This window comes from Typopeltis vanoorti, chromosome 22 (genome assembly GCF_054136105.1).
Source record: "Typopeltis vanoorti isolate ZY-2024b chromosome 22, IOZ_Tvanoo_1.0, whole genome shotgun sequence".
NCBI classification, from domain to species: Eukaryota; Metazoa; Arthropoda; class Arachnida; order Uropygi; family Thelyphonidae; genus Typopeltis; species Typopeltis vanoorti.
The window spans coordinates 49,089,762-49,112,062 of NC_143570.1; the positions used below are offsets into that span (position 1 = coordinate 49,089,762).

At 35.5% G+C, this 22,301-nt stretch overlaps 1 protein-coding gene across 1 annotated transcript in view; it reads left to right on the plus strand.

Moving 5' to 3' along the window:
- Nucleotides 1-22,301, plus strand: part of LOC150094406 (uncharacterized) — a 127,814-nt gene that overhangs the window by 57,833 nt on the left and 47,680 nt on the right. Inside the window, exons 3-10 of the mRNA XM_090412462.1 lie at nucleotides 6,438-6,710; nucleotides 10,144-10,410; nucleotides 10,533-10,708; nucleotides 13,511-13,653; nucleotides 13,855-13,862; nucleotides 19,156-19,296; nucleotides 20,337-20,418; nucleotides 21,598-21,751. Of these exons, the coding sequence (XP_090268588.1) occupies nucleotides 6,438-6,710; nucleotides 10,144-10,410; nucleotides 10,533-10,708; nucleotides 13,511-13,653; nucleotides 13,855-13,862; nucleotides 19,156-19,296; nucleotides 20,337-20,418; nucleotides 21,598-21,751 (1,244 nt within the window). The remainder of the gene's footprint in view (nucleotides 1-6,437; nucleotides 6,711-10,143; nucleotides 10,411-10,532; nucleotides 10,709-13,510; nucleotides 13,654-13,854; nucleotides 13,863-19,155; nucleotides 19,297-20,336; nucleotides 20,419-21,597; nucleotides 21,752-22,301) is intronic.

Below are 22,301 nucleotides of genomic sequence, written 5' to 3' on the forward strand. Positions count from 1 at the left end.
TCCTTAAAATAAATTAGATGCTTCATACTGGCATTTTCACATTTATACGCATTTTTTAATACTGGATAGACAGCCGACATTAACAGCTGCGGCCTTGATAATAATGGCGATTTCATCAAACCTGCTATATATCCCAGGAGCCAATGAATAGGATCCAATGACTTTTCACTCTTAAACTTGAACGTCATTAGCATCTGTCTTATGTTCTACTGACCTCAGCTGTCTGCTCTTGAATATCTAAGTAGCGAAGCAGTAGACTTCAGCATTGTTTATTTATAAGATGCCGAGAGCTTTGTGAAAATGGATTTAAAAGCAGCTACATTGACCATGTCAACAGACAAGTTACGATTATTTCTTTATTTTAGGATTTATTTATAGTTAACTTGGTTGCGTCACCTTCCCATGTATGCAATACCCAGGAAGAGCAAGAGGAGAAAAAATCGTTTGACACTTGTGGACGAAATCTCCTTCGACAATGATTAAGCTGGGGTGACTCGAAGAGGTCTGATACCATAATATTATAGTGTTTATTGGATATGACACTTCGCGATATCCTTCTTATGGTAATTTAAAAAAATCATTCGGAGGCATCAGCACAAGACTCATCTTTCTAAGTAGATTTGTAAGTTTTTATAAGTAGACAAAAGTCAGGTGAAAGGAAAAAAAGGAGAAGGAATATAATAAGAGAAATCCCTTTAAGGCAGGGAGTCAGAAAATAATTTGAAAAAGTTTATATGCTGTAGAAATACTAGCGGAAAACACAGTTCACTAAACAATGTGTGCTGTGCATCAGTCAAGAAAAAAAATACGCTGACGAAAAAACATTTATGAACAATGCGTACGTGTGCTCTGAAAAATAGATGCAGACGAAATTACATTCACCAATGTCTGCATGAGTTCTAAACAAAGAAGCAAGCGAAATAATATTAACAGCGTGTGTATTCAAGCCTTGATCACAAAGTTTACTGAAACATCCCCTCCCCAAAAAAGACGCAAAATATACCACTGGGAGAGAGGCTCAATGATTTAATTTTCTTTATTGATATTTAGCAAACGCTTAAGGGATTAGAGTTAAACTTCTCATCATTATTTGAGAAAGTGAAGAGCTATGATTTCTTTTCTTTGCATTAATGCTCAGATAATGATTTTAAGAGATATCTCGGCTACTTATTTCCACTGGAAAACAGACAATCAAATCCCATATTCTTAATCTGTTCAGATTAAGAAAATTATCAGAAACAGATCAATAATAATAGGTATAGATCAATAATAATAAAATACGATCACTGCGCCGAACGTGGATATGTTCTACGTATTTCCGATAAGGTGCACAAAATAGGCAGCGGTAAATTTAACAAGGACTTTATTTCAAAACCAACTCGTACTAAGCGCTATTTCATGATATCGGAAGGCCCTCAATACTTGATACTTGCTATTTTTTGCTCCGCTGCTGAACTCTGGGACATCTTTGTGAACGCTCCTACATTCTATCAGAAGTAATTCAATCAAGATTAAGATCTGCAACAGATGTATGAAAAATATGTTGATACAAATCGATTGTAACGTACAGCATGGAAACAATCTTCGAATACAGGCAACGGAATGGAAACTCACATGAAAGGCGAAGATATTTTTATTAATTCTAAAAATAGTCCGCTGTTAACATTTCTCGTTTTTATTTCCCATCAGTCTGGTTCCTATTCCATTTTCAAGTTAATATATTTCTCTGGCATCATATCCATGTATTAATGTTTCAAATTCGTAACTATTTACGTTTCTCCAATTGATAATGAAGTTCAAACAAGAACACATTGTTATGGCATCTTGCACAAACATCAGCAATTACTGCAGCTCCTAGAAACCGATAATTTGTACACTAACCAACCATATGTAAATATTCTGTAGGTTTGCTTCTGGAATTAATCTGGTAACGTTTCGGTGAGGATACAAGCCCAGCTTTGTGAGAGATTCTGTCGTTACGGTGACAGAAACGTCATCCATCTAACCATTAAACACTCCTCTAATATATATCTGCCTCCTTCAATAGGGACTGAACCAATTTATTGAATTCGTGTGCTGCTTCGATCTCTGTATCTTGTGTTGACAACTAAATATTTAATTCATTAGAAAAGCAAAGCTTCGTGAAAAATTCCATCGGTTCTTCTCTTGAAGGGATAATGGGATTAGCGACGACCGAATCCAATATTATTATTTCAAAGTTTTTACAGTCACTCACTATTTTCCTAAGGAAATGCAGCTGGAATTTAACGTAGCAAAAGGAATAAGCTTTTATTACAAAAAGAAGTTGTGAGCTAAATTATTGTGAAGACGCTATACCACTAGTATAATATTTTTTATTTATAACATAAATGGAAATATTGTTTTCATTCTTTCAAGTGGGTGGGAATTATGAACAAAGCAACTAACACTGAATTCAGTGTGTTCTCTGTTAATTGTCCATAATGATCGACGAAAAACGTTTCGCGAGAAAAATCTCATCCATTTCCGTATGGGACCGGCTAGCTCACTTTCTGCTGAAAACTCTTATCAAGGAGCCTCTTCATGTCGTAGATAGAATTTAAACCCATGTATTTTCAACTAAAGAACAGGTATTGCGACATCCTAACAACCATGCTTGTAACGGCACTCCATTCTTTAAAGTCGTCCAGGATTTTCTGTTTCTCTTTAGCTCTTATATTTCTTCGAATCCGATTGGTAATGCTTCTCAAGTAAGGAATTAAGGAAGGAATCCTTAAGATTAAGGATTCCTTCCTTAATCTTACTCTTCTTTTGGGGGAAAAAGGTAAGGGTATTGCGTTTTGAATGTCAATAATAAAACCTCTACCTTCATCATTTAAATAATTTTCCAAAGAATACTTTCAAACCATCTTAGTCTAACGAAATCACTTACTTTAAGATTTCTGTCGAATTTTTTTAAATGTAAACTAATCCATGACAGGAAATAAATTCTATTTTACCGCTTTGTTAGTCTACGTAATCTATACGACCATAATAGAGTGTGGTGTTATAATTAGTGAGTTGATGAGTGCACCTGTTTGACCACTGAGGATTCATTACGGTGTCTACAGGGATGTTGTCATGCATCTTTCTCGAGAATCCTGTGGGCTGAAAGCGTGAACTAGTTAGTAGGGTATCGCTGTTTCCGCTGTTCTCTCCTCGCTGTCAGTGTGCACGTTCGTCGAAACTTACTCTTCTGAACTATCGATCACTTATGTAATGATGTTGCAAGTGAAGCGGTCTGTACTTTGCAGCCATACATATTAATAGAACTCCTATTATTGCAGTTGTTCAAGGAAAATTAAATAATAAATTAGAGGATTTGGCAACGTTATTTGGAAGTAATACAGTCAGCATGTCCAGGACTTTGCTGAACTCTGTGATGACCTGGATAGAGTGTCACTTACGTGGAGTCCACTAGACTGGCTTCCTGTGCTCAAGTCGTGAGCTTGCTGTCGGCTAATTTGTCATATGATAGTGACGCATCGGTATTTTCTCACAGTTTCTGAAATTTCAGAAAGTCCATATATTCAGTATTTTAATCGTATTAAATGTTACAGTAACTAAAAACGTTTTTTGTAATTTACCAATTTTGTAGATTTCCCAGACAATCTAATTGTCTGGGAAAGTGCAATCATCATCTTGTAAATTTAATTAAAATAAAGGAATCCCTTATTTCATCATATCTAAATATCATGTGTGCATATGTCGGTTCATGAGTATCTTACTGAGATTTTATAAGGAAGAACACCGGGATAAGATAACATTTATTTTAATTGACAACACGGGATTTCATCCTAATTTCACAGGATATCTTTAGATTTAAACCTGCAAACTAGTAGGCAAAACAATAAGGACTAAAAAACTTCTGCCTTTATAAACTGCTAGGTTTTTACTCCTTATTGATTTGTCTAGTTTGTATGTGTAAATCTGAAGAAATGCTATGCAATTAGGATGAAATCTCATTTGTCATCTTAACCCGTGTTCTGCTTTACAAACTGTTGGTCATATATATAGTGCAGCAAGCTGGATGCGACACAAAAGAACGTTATAAGAGCATTTCAACTGTATTTGAATTAGTCATATGGAGTCGCAGAGCATTTTAAATGATCAATTTAAAATGCTCATTTAATTACTCCATTTTAATTGCAAACAGTCCATTAAAAATTAACTTCTCTCTTCGAAGGATTTAACTCCTAAGTGATGAGGAGGAATAAATGCAACTCATAAGCATGAAACCCGCAATCCCATTCCTATTTTCCTATTCATATTAGGCATGATGAGAATGACCGTCTAAATCTTTGGATTTCTTTGACATATGATTGATGCACTGAGAGGACCGTTATTTCTACCTGCATAGTTTATCATGGGATATGGATTCTGGCTGATCTGATTTTCTTCTTTTGAGAAGAAAAACTCCGGCACTTTTGTTTAAGGCCAGCTTACTTTCAACTTAAAAGATGTGATAAAGATTCGCAGCTCTTAGACCGGATTCGAACCCTGATCTGTCCAACCAAAGGACATTGTTGGAACAGAACTATGGAGACTCCCGAGATTCAAAATTCTTAATATCATATTTCTTCCACATTGGCATTCCTCAGATGGACCTGTTGTATAAACGGAAAAACAGTAATGTAAAATTATGATTAATCAATTAAATAAATGAAAAAATAATAAGTTTACGAAAATTCCGATTAACAAAAATGTAGATGTTATTCCCTCTCTCAACTGCAGATTATGAAATTCTTTAGATTCCGAGATATCAAATGTGAGAAAAATCTTCATGATTGTAGTTCCTCAAAGAATTCTGAAACATGGTATAAAGATTTACTGAGATGTCAAATTAATGAATTTTGTAACAGACAGTGAGATTTTTGTTTCTTTTTTGTCGATTTTTAAAAATGCAGTTGCGTCATACATTTACTGGTAATTAAATTCACCAATAAAAGTATGCAATTCTCAACCAGCAACTCTATGGGAGAATTTATTTTGAGAAGCTTTCACAGAACTCTTCATGTGACTGCAATTCACATAACAGAAAAGAATGATTGGAGACGAAGAAAATCATGTTGCTTACATTTGAACAACAAATTTCTTCCGATACTGTTCGTTAGCGAAATTGCATTCTTGAATCATAAAATATAGACGTTGATTATGTTGTTACAGTCCGGACACCACATGTCAATTTTTTCTGTTAACCAATTGTATAATTCCAGTAACTTTCCAACAGACAGAGCAACAGCAAATTCCTCGAGCGTATAAAAATCATTCATGCATGGAGCTCTTCTTCGTTTTCATTGCAGCTCAATAATAGTAACTTCCTGATCTGTAAGTATATCTGTCACGCATATTTCCTCCGGTTTTACAAATAAACACAAGGAAGAAAGGCTGAAAAAATTCTTAAGGGATTTCGCTCAATTGCAAGTTTTGATTTGATCTCGGGAGTGGGAGGAGAAGAGTATAGATTGGGAACGACTCAAAGTTCCAGTTACAGAAGTAGTTAGAGATTTTTTACTCAGGTGTGTGTGTGACCTTTTTATCTGAGTATATACGAACAGCAAAGCAATCAAACGTCTTATTAGGAAGATAGAAAATATTTGGCCCACTCCTATAATGATACCTTGCATGAATATTTTAGTCTGTGGCAATTCCTAATCTGATTTCTAAATTTCTTCAGTAACTAGCGTGTTCCTTCTTTATCTTTCGTAGTATTGCTACTTTTATCTTCTGGCCAATCACATACTGTCTCTACTCAACTGCATTCTGTGCTTTGTAAATTTGGCTTTTGTCCAGCACTCAAATTATGATCAGTACTGCAATCATTCCGATCTCGCTTTTAGCTGTGAATGGCGAGTAGAAGCATTCACAGCTAAAAGCGAGATCTAGGATGAACTACTAGGTTAAAATTGGAGGGAGGAGGATGCCTAGGGTGACCATCTCTATCCTTACTAGCCTTGATTGTAAGCTGCTTTGATTGCAAACAACATTCTTAATCCATATAGTAATACGAGCTAAACTCGTGATGTGAGAAACCTATTATATGACGCATTCACATGGAGAAAATAATTAACTACTGTTAGAAGGTAACAGGGCAATTGCTTGTTCCACATAAGTCGAAATAAATACTTCTCCTTATCAGATACATTTGTTCGGTGGCTGGTTCATTGAACTTCGGAGTTTCCTGGATATATATGTCTGATCCTCAATAAAATATAAGTGAGCAGTGCGTAACGTTTAACTTCGTTGCTCTTAGACCTGTGGATCTCGGTATTAATTAATGCAGTGCATCGACGGTTCTTTTGCCGTAAGAGAAAGACTGTACGTGTAATTTCAAATAATAATAATACAGATTAATCGATTTAACCTATTCCTTTTAAAATTCAATTCGCCTCTGGTATTCATATTTTCCTTTTCCCCAGGAGAACAGATTTGTGATCGAGCCTGGCAATTTGAGAGGGTCAAAGGTTACGAGTTAGTGGATCGTGCTAGGATGAAACAAAACACCAAATCCCTTGAGGAGTGTATGGTACTGTGCTTGTCCCGGCAAGACTTTGAATGCAGGTCGGCTAATTTCCGCCATTTAACTAAGGAGTGTTTTCTTAGTGACATGGATAGACATTCCATCCCAGGAAAAAGATATTTTGCACCCTCCAACGAAGACGTGGATTACCTGGAAAACAACTGCGTGGACCGTAAGTATGATCTTCTCTTGTTGTCGATCTTTTATCATAATTCGAATCGGTTATACTTAAATCAAAATTCCTTCAATTTATAATAACGCACCATAAGAAAAGACACAATAAACATGCATAATGTACTGTGCTCGTGGCCAGAGTTTTCGGATGTAAAATCAAAATAATCAAATAACTAGCCGATTGGATTGATCGGTTTACGTCTTACCTTGCTATGAATATGTTTGCGATGTCTAGATCCAATAAATAGGATTGAGCCTTTCCTCATGATTAGAGTTCCAGTTAAAAAGATCTCTGAGCAAGAGGTTTGATATCTCGGTCTGCGCCAGTTCAAGGAGTTCGTAATGGATCCAAACTAGACTGGAACGAGAAATGACTGCATTGTTACCGATAAGAAGATATGAATCGAGAGCGCCAAGGCTGCTGCGTCAAAAAGCAAATATGATAACATGCGAGGTACACAGTTAACTATTAGAGTACTACTGTAAGAACGAATTCAGTCTATATGCCATTGTAACAAATATTTGAGAGAGTACAAAAATTAGGGGATGGTTTTCAAGTAGATCACAATTGTTTTTTTTTTTTTAACACGTGCATGTTAATAAATCGAACTACCCAGTAAGTTGCTGGATGTCGCTATAAGGTCATGTGTATTCCATTTGATGCATGTACTGTGTGATCGGTTTGCACTTACAAGATGAATATTGTGTTTTTGTCAGAGAAGAAAAAAAGTCTTATTCCTCTGTATGAGACAAGTTGATTATCTGCTGATTTAAGTTAAATAGGGGAAATGTTTTACCCGTCATGAACGGAATTTGAGCCCAGATATTTTTTCAGCCAAATGTACATCCACCTGCAGTATGCAAGTATGAACCGAATTTTATCTATTGCTGACTTGGGTATTCTCGAGTAAGGTGAAATTTCAACTCTAAGAAAATTTTACTGATCATCATATCTATCAACCTCAGATGTTGATTTGGATGCTTCAGGTTATTTCTTTGCTATTTCTCTTCTATATTGCTATTCAAGAAATAGAGATGTTTATTTGCATTTGCAGACCTGTGATAATGCACATAACTCCCGAGACCACCACATTCAGTATAACCATATCATCTTACACAAACATGCCTGGTTGGCCAAGTGGTTAGGGTACCCACTCTCCAACTAACAGGTCGTGGATTCGAATCCCGCTGTGGGCATGGTTGTTTGTGATTGTCTTTAGGTGGAAGATGAATTTCATCGCCCTGCGTGACACCACTGCCCTGCTTATTGGAGACCTGAAGGGCTTGAAAAAACTCCGAAAATATTCGAGTTATATACTCGAATGTTTACTTTTTATAAATAACCAGATCTTTCTTCACCTAAATCGGTATTGTGATTCTCTATTCAGTCTTAAGTCTTAAACATGTGACCACTTGCCAATTCAGTATGTCCATTGCCATCACCATAATAGCATTCCTGATCCATTCCAATGTGATTACGGATCTGCTATTTAAGCAAAAAAAAAAAAGGGGGGGGGGGGAGTAAGTAAAGGAACAACTACGATAGCATTTATCAACCAGAATGGTGACAGATCGAGATATTTGGATGCAATCGTTGCTTCGAGTACATTCGCATGTTCATAAATCTGAACTATCAAGTGCGTTGCCGGTTGTCACTATAACGTCTTATGTGTGCCACTCGATGCATGTGTTATGTGAACGGTTTGTCCAAGATGAATAATATGAATCATGTCAGAAGAGGTCCCTCAGACAGACTGAACATTGATGTTAGGTCGTTGAGCGGAAAGTGTGTTCGATTCAGAAAAGATAAAAGAGGAAAAAAAAAACAAGACATTGCTGCAGTTATGCATATGAAAGATAAATTGTTATTCCCACTCCTTCTCGCTACTGTCGTGACGCGCGTGCGAAAAAAAAATCTTTACGTAGTGCTCAGAATCCATCCTTCTTAAAAGACAATGTTCAAATTTAATGTTTCTTCTTTGTTCTGAAAGCATATTTCACACAAACTGGACGTCTAAGATCAGGGATTTCGAAAGGGCAAGCAACTCCCCCCCCGGGGGGATCTTTGGGTAAGTTCGGGGGAGGGTTTTTTTTTTGTTCCTAATAAAATCACTGAGGATCGGGTTAGATTATTTTAGGGGTACTTAAAGAAATTATTTATTCACAAAGAATTAGTATAGTAAGCAAGTCGTTAATCTGGACAGTCAGCAAGTGGCACATTTTCGTGAACATGGCAGTATACATCAACTTGAAGACATAAATAAATTTTTAGTGTCCAAGCAGAATTTCGTTCGTGCGGTCGCATTTTTTTGCGACCATACGAACATTCGCGAGTTTGTGATTTACAAAAAATGTATCATCTACAATTTGTTGACTTTTTCTGCTAATTCATGGAGTTCCCTAAAGCTATCCAATAGCTAAGTACCCTTTTGAATTCTCCCTTAAAAAGTTTCAGCATATCTTTCAAGAATGTAAACGCATTAATGTCAACACATCACACACAATGCATATGTATGTTAAAAGCATGCATCTGACCCACACAGATAATACACCACAAATACCTTCCCTTGTGTGGAAAGGTTTTACAACTTCCCTGTAAACTAGGTGATCTCTGTTATTTAAAGTCTGAAATGTTTTATATGCTGTATTTTTATTTACTTAACCCAGGGTTTAAAAAAACTTGTTTTCTATTAGTTTATTCTTCAGTTCAGAAGAATAAACCAGTTTTATTCTTCTGAACTGAAAAGGAAGTCCATCCCGTATGTAAATACAAGTTGTAGACAATAAATGGACATTACGTTTGCTATTAGTTATTTCTCTCTATTTTATTTTATGTTTTTTTTTGTGTGTGTTATGTTGCTTAGCTACCACATAACTAAATGTTGTCGGGTGCGAACCAAACAATACTGATAAAATTGTAGGGAACCAGATCCCAGATTTCACACTTTATGGTTCACTATTGTAAAAGTTGGTCAGGAAATTAAGGGAAAGTGAATGATTGGTTGCAAGCCGAATTAAGCTAAGAGAGTTTGCAGATGGATGAAACACTCGGGCGGCACGTTGCAATTGGTGAGACTCTTGCAAAACCAAACACGTCAGCAGGCTAGACAAAATCATGTGATTTGCAACTAGAATGACATTTTTGGCCTGGTTGGAACAAAAAAGTCGCATTTTGTGTTAATATTTTAAGATGTCTTATTTAAAATGCAACTTATCGGATTCAAATGAAGATTTCGAAATAAAAAATTAATTTAACGGTATAAATATTTTTTTTAAATATTCATATAGTAATAATGTTTTAGATTATGTATTTAAGAAACATATTTTAATTCTCTTTTCCCATAGAAGAAGAAAAATGGGATAGAAACATCTAGAAATGCAATATAAATTCCAGATATCTTTATAATGAAATAATAAGTTTAAATTTACAGAACCTGTTCGATTGTGCGAATTTCGAAAAGTAAATGGCAAAATCCTTAAGACTGTGGATGCTGTTTATCAAGGCGTCTCCTCCTTGGAAGAATGTCGGAAAACATGTCTTAATGTGAACTATCGGTGTCATTCATTTGATTTCGGAGATTCATCAGCGAGCGTGTGTCGCATTAGTCATCATGCTGCGGCTTCCCTGACTCACATCCAAGAACCATATTTGGAGATTGCTGGTGCTGCCACCTATGAAATAGCCTCGTGCTACAATGGTGAGTTAGATCATTCTTAAGTTGGAATATCGAATATTTCAAGCACATAAGACAATCCGAAAAAGTTTCATATGTGGAATAATCAATCCACATTTAATTTTTATGCTTTTGTTTTCTTACAGTGACAATTCAATGCCGATCCCGAGAGATGGTTGCCCGAGTGAAGACAAGCAACATGTTTAACGGCAAAGTTTACGTAAAATCTCGGCCGAATTCCTGTGTGACTGATGTAATTAACAGCTTAGAATTCGAAATTAAAATGGCCTATCACGATTTAAACTGCGATGTCAAACAAGAGGTGAGTCTTTCTTAAGAAAATTTCTGTGGTTAAAAAGAACTGAGTATCAGCCCCGTCTAGTAGAACTTCAGTAAATTCAGTATAAAAAATGGTACTTTGGGGCAGAATTATCCTCATACAGTTAGAGAGCAACAACATGTATTTTGACCCAAACGGTCAGTCTTCAAGTTTTTTTTCCTTGATTTCTCGGTATTCTATTAAAAATGCGGGATGGTAGAAAATTCATGTTTAACGAAGCCTTGATAATAATATTTAAAATATTTCTTACGTTGACATGTTCGTATAAAACAGTTGAGTCAGCGTTTTTCTCAGCATAATGGATTCAAACTCCCTATTTTGTTTCTTTTAATACCCCTTTGTCGGTCGTCGAAGTTTCATGAAGTAAATTGGCCGGCAAAGGTGCAGCTGAGAATTATCACCTACATTCGATCGCTGTCAATTTCAAGCTGTCAGAAATGACTTCATGCATCTGATATTAGAATTCTCCGCTAGCGTGTAGTCGAACGCCAGTGGAACGTAATGTGCTGTAGTACCAAGCAGCGATTTTGAAACAGGGATTATTCAACATAAACTTCACCAGCGACTACGTTACGCTGCGGTGGGTTATTTTTTCCGACATTATACACTTCTAGGAGTGTATGAACGCGAGGGGGGGGATTGAAAAGTAATTATTGCAGAACTTTAAATTAATTGTATAGCAGGACAGGAACGATTGAAGAGTTACGTCACTAAATCAAGGAAGGTAGCAGAAATTTGAACAAATTTTACGCGTATATTCATTAGGAAATATTTTCTTCGCACTAAATTCTCCTTTGTTTTTAAATTATACTTTGGTTATAACCTGAATCTTTGACAGTTATTAGTGCATATCTCCTTTGAGCCAACGCTATAAACAGAATAGATGCTTAAACCAAGTTATTTAATCAAAACTTTGAAGGATAAAGTTCGAGTTTAGTAGTATTTTTTAATCAGCTGAACGGCCAAAGTCCATTTCATATTTGAGAACATTTCTAGTTAATTCCGTATTATAATGCATGATTTTGGCCATTACAGATGTGAATAAAAGTGAGCTAATCAATCTGAGACGAGAAAGGGACAGCATTCTTCTCCGCAAACTCCGCTAGACATATACATCTACTGTATATAAATAATAAACTACCATTGTCAGCCACTGACAACAACAACGGTGTCATACAACTACTTTATCCTCGATGATTAAATTCATGTGATCCGATTAGATAGCATAATCCGAATATGTTAATTATAGATGAGTATGACTGTTATTTATTCGACAGTTTAAATCTGCTAATTTTATAAGATATTTCCTATTCCTGAATAAACTAATGCTAAAATTATATTGTTGCAGCGCTTTACCCTTCTCCAGTTAATCCCATAAAAGAAAACACAGAACAGCTATTTCTTTCACATAATTATGCATTAATTTCTCTTGATTACACGTAATTAACAAATCACACAAAAGTAAGAAAACTTTTTAAGATGCATTAGGGTGTCTTCTGAGAGCAAAGCGTTTCCATCTATACATGAGCAACAGAATAGAGTTGAAGTGTTTATGGGTGACTGATTTAAAATATCAACGGTGTTTGATTGTCGCGTTAAAACTTATAGTACGCAAGGCAATAGTAGAGCAGATAAAACGACCTGAATATTTAAAGATGGAGCAATATGGGAATACATTGCACGACTTTTGCACTTCAAATGCTACGAAAAATGTCTGACGGTTAGAGCTGGCAATTTTACCATTTAATAGGCAAGAATGCCAAGTTTCAGATTACTTAGATTCAGTGGCCAGAAAAATTATGTGATGCGCGAGTGAAGTTCAGCCCCACTACTAAATAGGGTTCCATGACCCAATATAGTTTTCACGGCTTTCTCATTTACATCTTTTTCAATCACATTTCCAGTTGGTAAAGAATAAATGAGCTGCAAAATGCAATGCCTGGATAAATATTGCAAACCAAATTAGATGATATACAAGACAACAAAATATTTGTGATCCTTTATATCATCAATTTTTGTGTTCTAATCAAACTTTTTCATTTCACACATTAGTCTGGCTACCAAAGAACCTATACAAACACCAACTACAATTGAAGATGAAGTTGATATTCGACGCTGAATGAGAACCCGATAAACTCCAGAAAAGGTACACTGACAAACTCTTGGAATCCCTCGTTAATTATGTCCTCAAAAAATAAATAAAATAAAAAGCTCCTCGGAAGGATGCATTACAAAGAGAACTATATACTCCTTTCATCTCTTGTAGGAGCGTATAGAGACAAAACCTATCGCTTGCACTATATGGAGTATACAGGTTGGTAGGTTGTAGACGTACTCAAGATTTGGACTACTTCACTTCACTCAACAGATCGTAGGGACAAAGTTACAAGACAACAGGCGCATCTTGGTCTCAAATTATAAGTTGCCCACAGAATGATATAAACAAATTTTGTTGGGGAGTCCAATGTATTAGATGTCACGCTTGATCATATGAATTCCTGTGACTTCATATCATCCAGACGAAATTGCAGTTGAAGTAAAAACAAAAGGTTGCAGAGTGTTCCAAACATCTCAATTCCCTGTACGTGAAGAATGTCTATGGAATATTCTGGACAGACATATGAGCTAGAATAAGGTTCTTGTTATTGACTTCGTTCTCCAGTTTTTGTCAAGGCATATGCAATTTAAAGAAAATTTTCATAAGAAAATTTAAAAAAATACCTTTTCATTCCTCACGTCTTCCTGATTATTAATAATGTTCTTCTTTCCTTTCCATGTGTTTAGGGTATCAGTCAGTTTTCTAATGATATAATTATACAGCACCATGACCTGATCGTCACTAATCAGGACTTCGGGGTGTCGCTGCACTGCCAATATGATTTGACCAACAGAAGTATTGCTCATGGAGTGAAGCTCGATGTAACTGGGTAAGTATGTTTACCTACCATTAAATAAGACCATTAAGTAACAAAGTGCAGAAAAATATTCTGTTAATATTTTAATTAAAAAATCAGTTATATTTAAGTTGCTCGAAAACTGGATTATTGATGCTTAACTAAACCTTTCATACAGAAATACAAGATTCTACAGAAATAAAGAAGATTACTGATTGAGAAGGCCTATAACAGAAGGGAAAGTCACCCGATTCTGACAAAGAACACGACACTTTCGATTTTAAAGGTTAACCTAGTTGATAGTGTACATCTTAGCTAATCTAATTCAATGGAGAGATCACAACTACCTTGGCGTGCTTTTAGGTTTCGATGTTTGTTCACTACGTTGTTTGCATTACTTCAAATACGTTTCAGGAACAGAAAGACCTAAATGCTCGTGGGAAACTTCCCCATCTAAAATCTCAATACGTCAAGGAATTTTAGATAATACTTAAATATACGTTTATCATAATTGCCCATAATTATAAATTTGTTTTAAAATTCTGAGCGTTGAAAAATTAACATTTCCCTGGTCCTGATCCTGTGTAGCCTCTGCACACCAATTCATACAAGAAGCATAACAATAAGATTGTTGTGGCTCATAGTGTTACTTAACGTTTTGGAGATGCTTTGTGTTGCTCAAATCTCCCAGTTCATTATCCAAATTCTCTCTGATAGTCGCCTGCCACTGACCTTGGGCGAACAAAAATATCATTCGATTTCCTGATATGCCAGATTTCCCCAGGAGATAAACACGGAAGAAAGCTCTGAGCGTTCTTGCACTCTACCCTCTAACCCGTAATGAAAGGTGAGAGGGATGGTGAACGGAGAGAAGTAACAGACAGCTCTTCCAAGTGCGACTTCTTCATAAGAGGCTAACGTTCGTCCAGGGAGGTTCCATCTGACCTTTATGAAAGAAGTGACCTTGCGAAAGAGTTAAATTCATCCGCACTTTATTACCAACCTGTTATGATATTAAATAACATGACACAATAGTAAGCAGCACCTTTACGAAATTGGTAAATGAGGAAATATAAAAATCACCAACTTTGCGATTCTCTACATGATGATGATAATGCCTAACTCGAATCAAACAAGGAAGAGTATTTTATAAAAGTTAAACACCCATAGAAAAAAATGTACCAGACATGCGCACTCTTTGGACTTACGTTCCTGTAAATAGAAAAAAAAAAGATCTCCTATTAACTTTTGCAATTTTGCAAACAGTTTTCAGAAATGCACATCGTTCGTATGCTTTAAAAATTCTACATGAGAGAGAGAGAGAGAGGGGGGGGGGAATTACATTTTATTAAGAACTGTGGATAGTGGGATGAAAGAATTGAAAACTGGGATAAAAGCAATTGACGCGTCGTTTTTCCTGAATTTTTGGTTTGAATTTCCTCGTTGTGTCTTCAAAATAACCTAGTTGGAAACATCTAAGCTACGATAAATAAAATTTCAAGACTTCAACTGAAAACTTTTTTTTTTTGCCTATCAACTTCCCTCTTATTTATTCCTAAGCGAGTTCTTTAGTTAAATTTTTTTTTGTTTTCAAAAAAAAATCACACACGTGTATACAATGCATAAAACACTTGGTTGCAACCTCAGTAAATTATTTTCTTTCTCACTATAACTTGAGTGATGTCATTCTGTAACATCAGTAATTGCAGTGGGAAGCCCACCGAAAAAAACAATCGTCGCCGTTACACGTCAGCAGGCTTAATACTCATTCTATTGATTTTCTATAAGAAAATCAATAGAATGAATTTCGCATCTTATAAGTCATGGTGCGTTTCAGTTCTGAATTTAGTGAAGAAATTTTTTTTTTCCTTTCTTTTGAATAAACTGATTGAAAAAGAGTAACTTGATCCATATCAAAAAAGAAAGAAAAAAAATCGAAAAGTATTAATCAATCTTACGTCCTTTATTTTGTACACACCATTATACATAATACTTTAGTGGATCTATCCTGTTAAAACAGTTAATTAACCACATAAGTTCATTCTGTTATAAGTTTTTATCGCCTTAATACTTTACTTTGCTGCGATGGCGAATTGTTATAGAGTAACAAAAATTGTTACTCTATAAGTAACAATTTTTGTTAACTCATTTAAAACACAAGTTGTTTTTGTTAGGCTTTTTATTCAATAAAAATATATTCGAAAATTGAAATAGCCGCCTTGTCTAGTTCGCGCGCACACACACACACACATACAGTGATACATATCCAAGATGTATAATTTTCACTCTCAGTTTCATGTTCCAAGGGAATATAAAAAGAAACATTTATATCAATCCAGCACACATTTTCACACACTGAAAAATGTGTACACAGAAATAGGGAACATTTTTCAGTCATATTTTATATGATCTAAAGATAGTTTTAAAACTAAACTCTTTGAACTCTTCTATAGTGACGTCAAATACAGTTTGTTGTTGGCTTCCTTACTTCGTTTACAAGAAAATCAATGATTCCTTTTTATTCCATATCGTAGAGTATTTTAAATACAGAGACATAAATGTATTTTTATAGAGTTTTCACATAGTGCCTGCTATTTCAAAATTCATTATCAGTATCTTTGGTGATTCAATGAGATTTACTTTCGATGCAAGTGTAATCCAATCCAGTAGTGGGCGAGTGAATGTTACAAGCTGCTTAAACCAGCGATTTAATAAAATAGATAGAATTTAGATTATCAATTGGCTATAACGTATATTATATTTGTGGTTTAGTTTACTCTGTGAGTCTGCATGACTTCATATTTCAGATAACATTGTATAGTCTGAATTCAGCATGATATCATACCATCGGATACAACTCCACTGTTCAAACACCTCTACCCATAGAAAACGACTACCTATTAGATCTATTCAGATTAGGACAACCACTAAAGGGGAAAATTGTAGACCAAACAAATTTGTTGCCTCTGCACCCACCCCTGAGACGAATGACAAATTCCTAAAAGGTGACCAAGACCATAGTAGCCAACCTTTTGGACATCCCAACTGTACAGCCCCAAGAGAGAAAGTTGAGCCACCCAGCAGTATGGAGGCACACAGTAACAACCACATGAAGCGAATACCACCGGTCATCTTCCGCATCAAAAATCAATGAAGGATAGTTGCAGCTACCAACAAAATTCAAGGCATTAATATCTCCAAAGCTAAAAATACCTTCGCATTCAACAACGGCAAGATATAAAGATAGTAATCAGAAGAATCACTAATTATAGAAATAACTGTAGATGTTATCATCCGACGACATGATCCATAAAAATCACCATTTGTAGGAACGAATCAATTGCTCAGTGCTATTGGCACTAGTAGCAAACAGCAACTAGAAATATGTGATATCAAAACAGTCAGTGACTTGATTGCGTACCTGAAACCCTCCACCGGACAATATCACCAGCTACTGTAAAATAAAATAATAAAAAAAAACTACGGCTATCTCTGAATAATAATAATAATATGCCCCTTCTAAATAGACAAATTTCAGCGCTCCCATACAGCGAACACCATATAAAAACAGATCAACAGCGAGAACCCCACAGGGCAGCTCTCCAACAACAGAACTCAAAGTGAAAGCGGGAAACGAAACTAAGCGCCGATCAAAAGTATTCAAACTATTTTCATATATCAAGACATGCAGAAACCACCTCCCAGAAGAAAATTATTTATCCCACCCCCAAAGACCACACACACATCCAACTAGATACAACCGAACAGTAGCAGTTGCGATAAGATAATTAATTGAATTCAACATCACCAACCATCCCCAAATTAAAACAAACTAAAACAATTTTAGCCTAACCAAATCAACTATCCCCTAGGCAACAAATTACCACGAACAGGACAGGTGAACACTCAAACCAAATCCGATAATTTTCAAATAAGTCTCAATTCCAAAACCCCCGTGGAAGCATCTCTGTTCACAGAAGCATTCCGCATAATATTCAGCCAGTATCACGAAGGAAAACGGCTGATATCCACTTGTCATTGCAGGTCACGACATGCGATGCCAGTAGTTACCGTTGAGCTGCGTTCTAATATAATACAGCATGCATATATCGTATGCGAATCCTGTGTGAACTGTTGTATGTAGCATGTAATTACAATGTAGTCAGCTATCGTATGTAATATAAAAAAAAAGCCTAGTTCTTCTTATGTCATTATTCATACAGAATGTGAACAGCTACAGAAAGAATGAACACAATGCTTTCCATATAACAATAGCTGAGCTAAGGCTGTGGGGGTATTTTGTCTATCATAGGCGCATGCTCTTCGGCGGTTTGTCTATTTCACAGGAGAAAAAAAAAGCCAGTTTTGAAAGAGGGAGGGAGGAATATTTTCACCTTCATACAATTTAGAAATTCTGTAAACACTTCTAAATGTAACCGTGCGTCATTCACAAAGATATATTTTTTCTTTGTTAATTGAACAAAATCTGCTGTTGCGATCCTTATTCTGTACAAATGTATAAACTGCACCATGGAAGTCTGTAATGAGATGGCATTAGTTCAGACCTATGGTGGGTGTACCTCCATGGCATCGGTGCGACATTTCACTTCCACTGGAAAAAATTGGTTTCGAATCATGTCTAAGACCCCAATAGCTTTTTAACACCTTTTTCAACTGAAGATGAGTTATTCAAATGATGAGAAAACAATTAAATGGGAGGCAAAGGAACCTATCGAAACACTAATATATTACAACCGATGGTTTAAGTGAATCCCACCACTATAGTTTCACCCACGTTGTCATGGGCATATTTATAGTACCATGAGAGGGATTAGACCATCCGAAATTCTACCCTAGAGGCCAAAAATGAACTTTTTTTCAAGCAGCCACTAAGTAGGGTGGTTGGGTTGGTCCGAAGGATATTCATGAATACAAACAGCAAGCGAAATGTCTGGAGAACTGGTACACTATCCACTCGGCATACAGGCTGTCATACTCCACCTATTTTTGAAATTCGTAGTGGTTTTAAGACCAAATTTACGCCCAAAGCTTGATTCAAGTTGCGGGGAACGAAAGTAAAAAAAAATGTAATTACTTTTGTTTTATATGCAAAATTAAATTTTGTCGTTATTTTATATATCGGTGGTACCTTTGAGTTGCAAAGAATTTCAGGTTGGATTAAAGCGACTCTGAATAGATTCTCCTTAAAGCGACTCTGAATAGCAGCTTACACATCGTGTGCAAATATTTATGATTATCAAATATTCATTTTATTATTATATTTGAATGAATTGTAATAAAAATATTTGAAATATTTTCATTATAAATAACACTTAAAAGTGATGTCAAAAATATCTTCCGACTACTCAAAATCAAATTTATCAAATCCCTCGTTGGCCATTAGAACTAAATGAAAAGAGCAATTAATGTATTATACAATAAGTTTTATTTAGGAAAAAATGTTTAGAATTAGTGAATACTGTTAAATTAAAACTAATTCTTTATATAACAAATATATTTCTGTTAACAGGGAAGTCGACATGATAGACACCAAGTCGGCTACTGTAGCATCTCCAAACGTCACCATGAAAGTTACTGACCATCTAGGCAACGATGTGTTTATGGCGCAAGTCGGAGATCCTTTGTGGCTCAGGTTTCAAATAATGGACGCTAACAGTAAGTCAGCAGAGTTAAGTCTTTTGTTAACTATCTTGTGGTCTTTGCGGTTAGCCTAGTGACTATACGCTTCACAAGAAAGGAGTGTCCTAGGTTCGATTCCCGTCGACGACGGGAGGAGTTTAAGGATCTTCCTCAGCCATAGCCAATGTAGCCGGTCTTGGGCGTGCATAGTAGGGTTTTCCTTCCCAGTTTATCTGAGGTTTTTCATCCCGCAAGCAGGCAAACCGGCCCCGTGAACACACACACGGATATAGTCATGAATATCGCCCTTAGGGGATGCAGCAGAGGAGTGGCGAACCGGCTGCATTAATACACCAGTAACCCCTCCTTAGGAGGGAATCCAACCCCTCCTACACGGAAGAGAAGGATAGGATAGGAAACTATCTTGTAGTAAGTTTTTTTATTATTATTTTTTATAGCTGACTTAATGTCAAATGACGAAGTCTTTCCTAAATTATATTTGACAGTTCCAATCTCCAGCAGTTAAAATAAATAATACAAGAAATTATATACTACATGATTGACATTCATTACCAGCAGTAATGAATGTCAATCTGAGCACGAGGAACCTGTTAGAATTATTTTGTTGCTGTTTTTAATTCGAATGCGAACGTTTCTATCAAAATGCCCCCTGCCCTCTATTTCATGTGACCTCATTCTAAATATATGTTTCTCTCTCTCTTCCTCTCTCTGTTCGCTGATACCTTGCGCGCAGCACCTACTCCTCCATACAGCAGTCCGTCAAGAACAACCAGTAACCTTTAGCTGAAAAAAAAAGGAAGTGCACGTGTCTTCGAATCCCGTCTAGGATACGGAGAACTATAAGAAATATTGCCATGACATCGAGTTAGGCTATTATAAAAGGTGATGGAATATTTTTAACTCCAAGAAACCTAGGATTTACTTCTTACTGCAACCAATGAACATAAAGGACTGTGGATTAGTTGGGTGTGTGTTTAAAATTAACATAAATAATTATATTTATTTTAATTTATAAATATAATTATTCGGAATTAATTATAAATATTTAATTTCAGGTCCTTTTGACATTTTTGTTCGAGAACTTATTGCAATGGACGGGGTAGATAACAGTGAAATGATGCTTATTGACACTTTGGGGTAAGTTTTATTATTATTAATATTTTGCTTAGCTTAGATTATAACTCGATAAAAATACCAGTTGTATATAATTCTGTATTATATTATTATAATATTATTATAATAATTTACCCCAAATTATCCTCATTCTTCCGAGAATTTCGCTAGACCACATGACTAAGAATGCAGTAAACTCAATTTATTAAGAAAATGTGGAAAAGTAAAAAATATGCAACTGAATACAAATATTGATTTCTCAAAGGAAGCTAGGATTTGGAACCAAGATTTTGGTCAGGAAATTCTCCATGTTAATATGGGGAAAGTGAGATAATAAAACATGAGTTTTTTGTTTTATGGAAAAAGTTGTTAATATATACCAAAAATTGCCAATGACTACTAAATGTTTTATTATTATTATTGTAAGCTTAGAATTTTTAAGATAATCCGAACTATCTGAAGAGGTTCCACGAGGCTTTAATAACAAGTGTTAACATTCGATTACATTAACTTAATTTGCATCAAGTGATAGATAAAATTCAGTACGAGTACGAAATTAAGAGGAGAGACACTTCTGCAACCCTACTTCTAGACCGAACATCTTCAGTTTGCGACTGACTATTAACTAATTTGCGTGCATGCGTTCTTCTTTCTCTCAGTTAACCTTCATCCCGCACTTTACCCTACTAAAAAGATAAACTGCTTCCAAATAAATGCTTCCATTGCGAAGTCGCGTGGCACTTTTCCCATTGTTCGATCACGCCCTTTACTTGCACACATTTCAGGTCAACTGTGTTAGCAATGTCTCTGACGTGTTTGCTGTCAGTGTGAGCTCATTCGTTAAGGGATCTACGGAACGGTTTTAATGACAGTTTGACAGATTTTATTGGCTCCTGCAATATCTTTGAGTATGTTATTAAAGAGATTGATCATCAAACTTCACAAGAATTTAGCCTTTAATGTGAACTTTTCTTTAGAGAAAATAACACCGAACAAGAAATGCGTATATTGTATTTACTGAACCTGAATTGTAATACGAACTTTGACTTGAAAGACAAATACTAGTCTTTCAAAATCAGGTCTCAAGGATATGTTTTTTTTAATTCTAAGATTTTTTATTTCATTTAATGTGTACATTTTTTACTTTAGATTTTATTAAGAATCTTTATTCGTTCATATTTTTCACCGTTATGCTTTATTCAGATGCCCTACTGACGGTTCTATTATGGGTCCTTTGGTTAGAAGTAACAACAACGTACAGGCGCTTCAGGCTCCATTCGACGCCTTTAAATTTCCAACATCCGAAATTGTACAATTCAAAGCTCTTGTGACTCCGTGTCTTCCGAAGTGCGAGCTGGTGAGTATCCTTATAATTATTTTTGTTCTGCTAGTTGCAGACGGCTTGTTTTGAGTTCCCTCTTATGTTCAGCGAGCAGATTCTATTGACAAAGGGACCTCAATTCAATAGAAAACATTATTAATGAAACTCGTATTTTTTTAATGATGCATCACCCTTTTCGGGATTTTCTATCTCCTCGTATGTTATGCTATAAGCATCATTTTCTTTTTAAGTAAGTTATGCAAATATAGAAACTTGTTAAAAGACATACTGATATAGATATTTTGATTTTGCAAACCTAAAGGAATTGTAACCTTTTTAAATTCAGAAAGAGAGGGAGAGGAAACTGAAAACCATATTCTTGAAAACGTCCTAATCAGAATTCATTGAATAGAATATAAATAAAATGAAGCGTTACAAGGGTAACATGTTTGGTAGTAACAGTATCCAAAAAGAAGTAGAATTATAAACAAAGTGACTTAAATATTAAGCGATTTAAATATTAAACCTTTTTTTTAATGATAATGAGTGATATTTCTTTAATTGCAAGATTGGAAAGAATTTGTAG